This window comes from Lepisma saccharinum, chromosome 23 (assembly GCF_977018435.1).
Source record: "Lepisma saccharinum chromosome 23, izLepSacc3.1, whole genome shotgun sequence".
Classification (NCBI taxonomy): Eukaryota; Metazoa; Arthropoda; class Insecta; order Zygentoma; family Lepismatidae; genus Lepisma; species Lepisma saccharinum.
This window is the reverse complement of record NC_139251.1, coordinates 24,943,203-24,950,708: the sequence shown is the minus strand read 5'-3', so window position 1 is coordinate 24,950,708 and position 7,506 is coordinate 24,943,203. Positions and strand designations below refer to the sequence as shown.

The 7,506-nt window shown below is 36.8% G+C and overlaps 1 protein-coding gene across 1 annotated transcript; it reads right to left on the bottom strand.

Annotated features, from left to right (window-relative positions):
- Nucleotides 1-2,276: 2,276 nt before the first annotated feature.
- LOC145977698 (innexin inx2-like) lies at nt 2,277-6,940 on the bottom strand. Its single transcript, XM_083109921.1, has one exon. It carries the CDS (start codon nt 6,746-6,748, stop codon nt 5,675-5,677), a length of 1,074 nt encoding a protein of 357 aa, XP_082966047.1. The 5' UTR covers nt 6,749-6,940; the 3' UTR covers nt 2,277-5,674.
- Between the last annotated feature and the right edge of the window lie 566 nt (nt 6,941-7,506).

Here is a 7,506-nt window from a genome sequence, read left to right as displayed (position 1 = left end):
ATGAGAATATTCAGCTGAGACGAGAGCCATGACAGACAGGTGATCAATTTTCAAATCCTCCTATTACTAAAGTTCCCAGGTCCGAGTTCCAGCCAGAATCATTTCATCAGTTGCAAATAGCCAATAAGTGGCAGAAATTTTACGGAAAACAAAAATACAGAAGACTCCTAGAGCAGTAAAAAAAGATAAAAACGACAAGTGCTCCCCTGTGCATAGCACCACGCCATAAAGGCGTATAGGGGGTGTGGGGGTAATGCCCCACACTTTCTTCATCCAGTTGTGAGTGAGGATGATGTGATCAGCATCACACCCCTGACCGCCTTTACCCGCCAGGTACCCATGTTATTCGACGCTGGGTGGGCCCCGGGGCCGCTTCCATCGTTAGAAAAGTTCCTGGATTTGAACTAGTTGGGGATCGAACCCGGGACCTTTAGCATGGTAGTCAGATGCATTACTGACTGAGCCACCGCAGCCTAGAGCAGTAGTATTGCAAATCTAGACCAGCTGTTGGTTGTACAAAGCATTTCACACATTCCAGAATGTGTTTCAGGAAATCACACCAACAATTACTAAATAAACCGATGAAAGATTAAATATGTTCCACAGCTTGCTGGAAGTACAAATAAATTGTTTATAGAGCAAAATATCTGAATATGAAATCCACACTTCAAAATTGGTGATAAGCCTATTAGTTCAGTACATCCATGGGTTATAATTTTATCTGGGACAGATAAAATTATGACAGAGAGAGATAGTGAACAACCGAATGCAATAGAAAATCATGCGACATTATACAAAGACACCATTGGATATGAAGTCCTGGGTGTGCACAACAATTAAAGATACATAAAGGAAGGGGGGTCCCATTATAAGTAAAATGTTATTGACCCATGGTCATGATTTTCTCCTGAATATCCCATGAATAACTTTAATCAGATCTAAATATCCAGAATTTAGAACGCAAGTATATTGCATTGAAGCAAAACATTGGCTTGAATTCCATATGCTTGCAATCTATACAGGAGAAGATGGGGAAAGCATTCAAAAGTGTCTAAACTAATATGAATTAGAGAAGATGAATTATTGCAACATTATGCGAGTAATAATTGTGCACAGAACATTGCATTGTGGTAGTTGGCATATTCAGCCACCACAGAAATCCTTGTCAAGAAAAACCGAACGAAACATTGATATTCACTTATCTTACCTTGTTATGTTACTATCTTCATAATACCACCAGTCCTGCCTAGTTTCCATGCTTTCCAGTAAGACTTAACCACGACAAAAAATATACATGACTATGCTGTTTATGAATATATGTACAAATTATAGTACATATATTTTTAATCAAGGAAATCAGATATGTAGTACTTGCTTCTGTTCATATATATTTCTGTATCAATACTTGCATATCATTTGTTCATGTAGCTACAAATAACACATTAACAATACATTCCAGAACCAATAAATTGATTTTAGTTTTGAAATATATTTTTTTCAATGTTAAAGCTCGGATGGGCCTTTGGCAGACACAAGGGTAGCCCTTTTCAAAGTTTCCTCTGCTTCCAAAAAACTGCTGTGAATTTCCAAAACCTGAAAAATTAAATATGCTTCGAATTCCTTCTAGAATGTTAATGTGAATCATCAAGTTGTTTGCTTTCAGGGTGTCTACAAATTCTCAATAGTTTCATATCTAGTCTGTTAAACTACTGACAATATATAGACAACGGCAAAAGCAACCCACACAAAGATTCAAGTGAGTGGTCTAGAAGGAATTCTCAGTATGTAATTTCTCAGATTTTGGAATATCAAAGCGATTTTGAAAGGAGAAGAACATTCTAATAAAACAGTTGTTCTGGCGTCAGCCAAAGGTCCAGCTGAGCCTAAAGTTCTGAACGGCTGATGTACAAATTAAGTACTTTTGCAAATTTAATTCCCTGCACCTTAATTACGCTATAGAGAACTAGAATTTTAATTCAGTCTGCACCATCAGCACAATATTAGCATTAAATGTGGTAACGCAATTAAACATTGTTTCAATTATAGAAAAACGCTACACCTGCTGACCAACACAGTCTTTATTTATGCAACAAGTATAGTGTAGCATTACTTACATAAATAAAGGCAGCCTTGGTCAACAGCTGTAATGTTTTTCATTACATGTGGTTGGTTAGTGCACAATCCTATTACTAACAAGAATTAATCAAAAACCTAATTACTTGAGAGTACTTGAAATACCAATTATATGCATTGCATGTTTATAAATCAAAATTCGGTTATAAAGAAGCCATTTAATTTTACTTATTAATGTATACAAAAGTCCAATCCCATATCTTATAAAACGACAATGTTTTGAGTGTGTGTGCATTGAGATATGGAATGTAACAATAATTAAACACTTATAAAAAAAACCTGTTTACAGAAAAACTTCGGGACCAATACTTCCCGCCTTCATTTTTACATAACCTATGTATATACAAAGTATATAAAATGAGCTTTCATTCATTTTCATCCTAAAAAAATAAAGGCACAGTTCATTTGAAAAATTACAAATCATGGAATGAAAGTAACAGTGGCATGTCCAGGATTTTCGTAAGAAGAGGGGGGGGGGTTATGTGTATGTGCTCTTGTACTTAATGTTATTTATTTTTAATATTTCAGGATTATCAGGCAAACATGGGATATAATGGTCCCCCAACAATGGTCCCCACAACCCCTTCCTGGGCATGCCACTGGTAAGTATTGCATGGAATAGTTATATCACTTAATAATTGGAAACTTCGCCAAGGTGGCTATGGGGGAGGGGAGGCATGGATGGCAATTCTCATCAGTTTATTACATATTGTAATAATGACTACATTATATATTGACAGTCAAATATTATTCTCTTTTCTCGAAAGTAGGGAGGGTGAAGTGCCAACCCATAAACCCTTTAGGCTTTCTTTCAGTGTTCCCACGTTCTCAGTTCCAGTCTTAACAAGCGGAAAAAATCACACCGAAAAACTAATAACATATAAACACTGTTGTGAAACATTCATATAGGTTTATGAACAGAAATCCGAAGTTTAATGTGTCGCCTACAGAAAACTTTCTAACGAAGTTTGAAAAACTAACAGCATACATCTTGATCAGGAAGATGTAAGGAAGCAATTTGGTGAACGATAAACCTATGTACATCTTCTTCTACTTTAAGCTTTGTCCGCTCGATAGAAATGCCAAAAGGAAATCATTGCATTTCATGGAGATATGAATCAAAAAAAGCTCAACTGTGCGATGCTTCATTGCCATCGCAACGTGAGATCTACATCTAACATAAACCTTGAATATACTTAGAAATGATCTTAGATATGTACAATTATCACAAAAAACATTTTTTCACAATGAGTCTTTTACTCTCATGGAAGACGTAATGATACTATGTGCAACACTGTTTTCACAATTTCAATGAATTTCGTGCACCGAGATTGGGAAACTTTCTTTGACACCAACCTACACTCAAATCATAGTCAACTTGCAATGTAATGTCATGTGACGACAAATGTTATTAAAATTAATTTAAAAGAAAATCAACAGAGCACTTATTTTTCAACTTTAGAAAAACTGCTGCAATCCATTATAATTCAAATTAAACTAAGAATGCCAAAATGCTCCCTTAGGTGGGTGATATAATATTAACACCATCAGAGTAATCTCTTATATCAGGTACAAGAATACGCAGAGAAAGAAATACCACAACTGTAGTTTCAAAAGGTTATAAAAAAGAACTACTCTTTAATAAATATCACTTAACCGTATTGTTGCAGTTATCCGTAATGTTAAAACACCACTCTCAGTGTCCAAAACTGATAGTAGATGTCACACGTCACTTATCGTTAATTCTCCCGGTGAGCAAACAAGACAAGCTTTATCACCAAAGTTCTGCATTTCAGAAAATTAAGATAACTGACATGACAGCATTTTGCTCCCTACATAGCTATTGCATAAAGGTGTAAAGAAAAGTAAGCAGTGGTAAGGTCATTGTGAACAATGGATCCCATGTTCGATAATCGGTGAAGGCACACAGTGGTTCGTATTAGCCTGTCTGTTTAAGTGGACTTAAAACAAATACCAAACAACAGAAAAAGTATTACTGCTGGTACTTTAGTTAATTTGCCGCTTTTCTACCACAGTGGCGATGAGGATGAAATACGAACTAATGAAATAGATGATTGGATAACACAACGAAACCACTATGCTTGACCAGAGTTTGAACCAGGAACCTTTAGGTATGTAGTGTATTATAGTGACCGCTCCACAGACTCACTAGGTAAGCACGTAAGAATTTGTGCAAGATATATTCAACAAGTGCATCAGAAACTATTCATCTCAGAGTGTTAATCAAAGATGCTAACACTACAATCTTATTTTAGAATCCAAAACAAAGCTAACCTAACAGCACAGGGGTGGGGGGGGGTTAAACTGTATTCAAATCCCACCCCAGAGAATCGTGAATGTTAATTATATAACAACCCATAAACAGAAACTTAATAATGATTTACTACTGTAGCTTCCTGTTTATTAACAGAATTATTATTACTCCTATTACAAAAAGCAGAATGATGATGAAATGCAGACACCTAAAAAATAAATGAATTGGAGCAGTTTCTATTTGAAAATGTGCTCTAAATTAATAGTATCTTGTTCTACAGGAAAAATTCCTTAACTGCTTTGTAGGACCAATAACAATACAAAAAAATAAATCTTGCTTCCCTACATTTTCCTGAAAAATATAATACTTTTCCTTACCTCAAAGATAAAATAATCAAGCATATAAATAAATACAAAATTACAATGATTCCATCATAACATGTGGATAGTACAGTAAGTATTACAGCATAATTTGTTGCATACCTTGCTTCAGACTAGTAAAAAAATTTGCTCAAAACTATCTGCAACAAGTATCTGTCATTTATATAAATCGATACCAACTGCTTAATCTTGTACCAGATACTTTCTTTTTTTTTTTGGTCCCACTACACAAGTTAATACGTAATGATTGGCAGTGTACTCCACAATATATAGCTTATTACTAGAATTTTTTTCTTTCGTTCTTAAAAATGCATTAGAAAATAGTAGCAAAATCCGACTTAATATATGTGTTGTAAATTATGAACAAAAGCATATGGCTGCAGCAATATTAATATGATAATGTTAAAGTAAAATTATTATGCTTACTAATAACTATCACACGACCCTCAAAATGCAGCATTTCATGAGCATCATCACATGAACTTCAACATGCTTTTATCATACGATTTATTTCTGAAGCCAAGTTCTGCTTAATATTTGAAAGGAAAAAACATTTTAAATGTCACGCACTTAACATGTTTATGTATCATTATCTATCACAACTTCCTTCTACTTCATTTCGTTTTCATATACAGCTTCACAACATTATTCCTCTTTCAATAACATAAATAGCCCACCCAACCTTTGCATGTCAGGATAACTGTTCGCAGTGAACATATTTGCTCCAGTTGTTGCTGAGCGCTGAACAAAGCTGACAGCATAGTCTATTGAGCTGATCACAGGAATGCAGTCTTTTTTAAAAATTATTACTACATATAATAAGCAAGGTCTTGTATCCTGCGATTCCTACATCGAGCGTTTTATAATACGCTTCCCAGCACGATAACTAAACGTTCTCTTTCCCTTCGAATTTTCTTGCTAAATCGTACATTAGTTCCTTGTAAACCAACGGGTCCATATTCTTACCTAATTGGTACAAGACAAACCAATCCCCAATTTGGCACTTGCGGGAAATGGTTTCGATGTGATCTTGTGGAGCCAGCCGAGAACGGGCTCGCAGAAGGTACATTCTCATCTGTGGTCCCATCACAATTGCGCAGCGATACAACAAGGCCAGCCCGGTCAGCACTGACAAAATAATAAACCAAAACCACAAGAACACGTACAATTTTTCGTTGACTATATTCAGTGGTAGCACACACAAACCGTCGAACTTCTGAATTGACCCCGAGGGACCGTATTTTCTGAAGGTGCACTTTGTAACTTTCGGGAACACTCGCGCCATCGGATCATTCCTTTCTTCGGGCTCCATCTCCGTGAACTTGATCACTTCCGATCCGTACTTGGTAAATTCACCATCAAGGAAAAGATCCATGAAATATATCTGGCCAATCACGTTCACAAAATTGAGAACTTCGCATATGAAAAACCTGATGGCATAAAAATTCTGGGAATGCAGATTGGAAACAAAATAATCCACCAGCAACTTTCTCCGATCCCTCCTACAATCGTCACTCACAACGGGGCAGTTTAGATCCAACACAAGCATCTTTATTCTTCCTCCTTCCCATGTTTTCCACAGGTAACGTGGAACGTAGAACAATATTGCTTGGAAGAAGAGCACGAAACATACCCACTGATAGTATTTATGGTACTTCTGCTCCTCTTCATTCGTACTTGGCCCCACGTACGGATGCGCGGTATCAACACCTACCTTTCCCATACGATTTGGGATCGTGAACGTGGAATGAATCCAGCAATACGTGTCCATAACATTTGGAGGGATCTCATCCACAATGCAGTCAATTGGATCTCCAATATATTGCCTAGACGTCACAAGCAAAGAAAATGCGATAAGTATCACTACCGTCGCTTTGTAATGAAGGCGAAAAATATTGTTGTCTATACACACGGAGTCTAGCTTTAGCAGCCCCTTCACGGAGCCAAACACGTCAAACATTGTGATGTTTTACTTCTGTGTTCGTCGCTGATAAAACACACTTGCTACTTACAAGCGGTCAAATCAAAGCACAGGCGATATACACAAAGTTACACGAGCCACCGTGGCTGCACGCACCGATCTCTCTTCGTTCGCTTTGTCCGACCCACTGCCAGTGTGGCAAGTAGCTTTCAAACTGATTGAGCGTAGCCTCTACGTAGGGTTCCCCTCTGACGTCACTGGGCCGTTCCAAAGAAAACAAGAATGTTTCTGCCACTGACGTTAGGTGGCGCTTTCGCCTGCACAACTGGAAGCGCATTCGCGCTAGAGAAATCCCTTATATGCGTGAATAAAACCACGTGCATCTAAATAGTGTGCCTTCCTGATGAGTGGCAAAATGCCCATCTTTTTTCTATTTTTGCAAGTGTTTAAAACACTTCTCTGATTGAATCGTATTTGAATGAAACATTTTTGTTCCGCACCGCTGTTAATGACAATGTATTACATTGCATTTACAATGATATGTGCATTTTGCGGTAAACGGAACTTTCACGAATAGCCTGCACGACAGATTTTCATATCACGTAAATCATTATTTTAACAGTTAGTTTAAGTGTTTACGATACAACTAGAGACAGTCTTTCGTTTGACTATTAAAAGATTCCTTATCAACAGTTATTAAAAAAAAGCAAGTTTTCTTGACATACGTTTTAAATGTTTCATTTGTTTCCTTCGAGAAACACTAATTTTTCCTAATGTGGTGTCTTGTCCACGCATTA

What these genes read in the sequence shown, in the direction of transcription:
- LOC145977698 (XM_083109921.1), bottom strand. Translation starts at nt 6,748, where the DNA reads ATGTTTGACGTGTTTGGCTCCGTGAAGGGGCTGCTAAAGCTAGACTCC.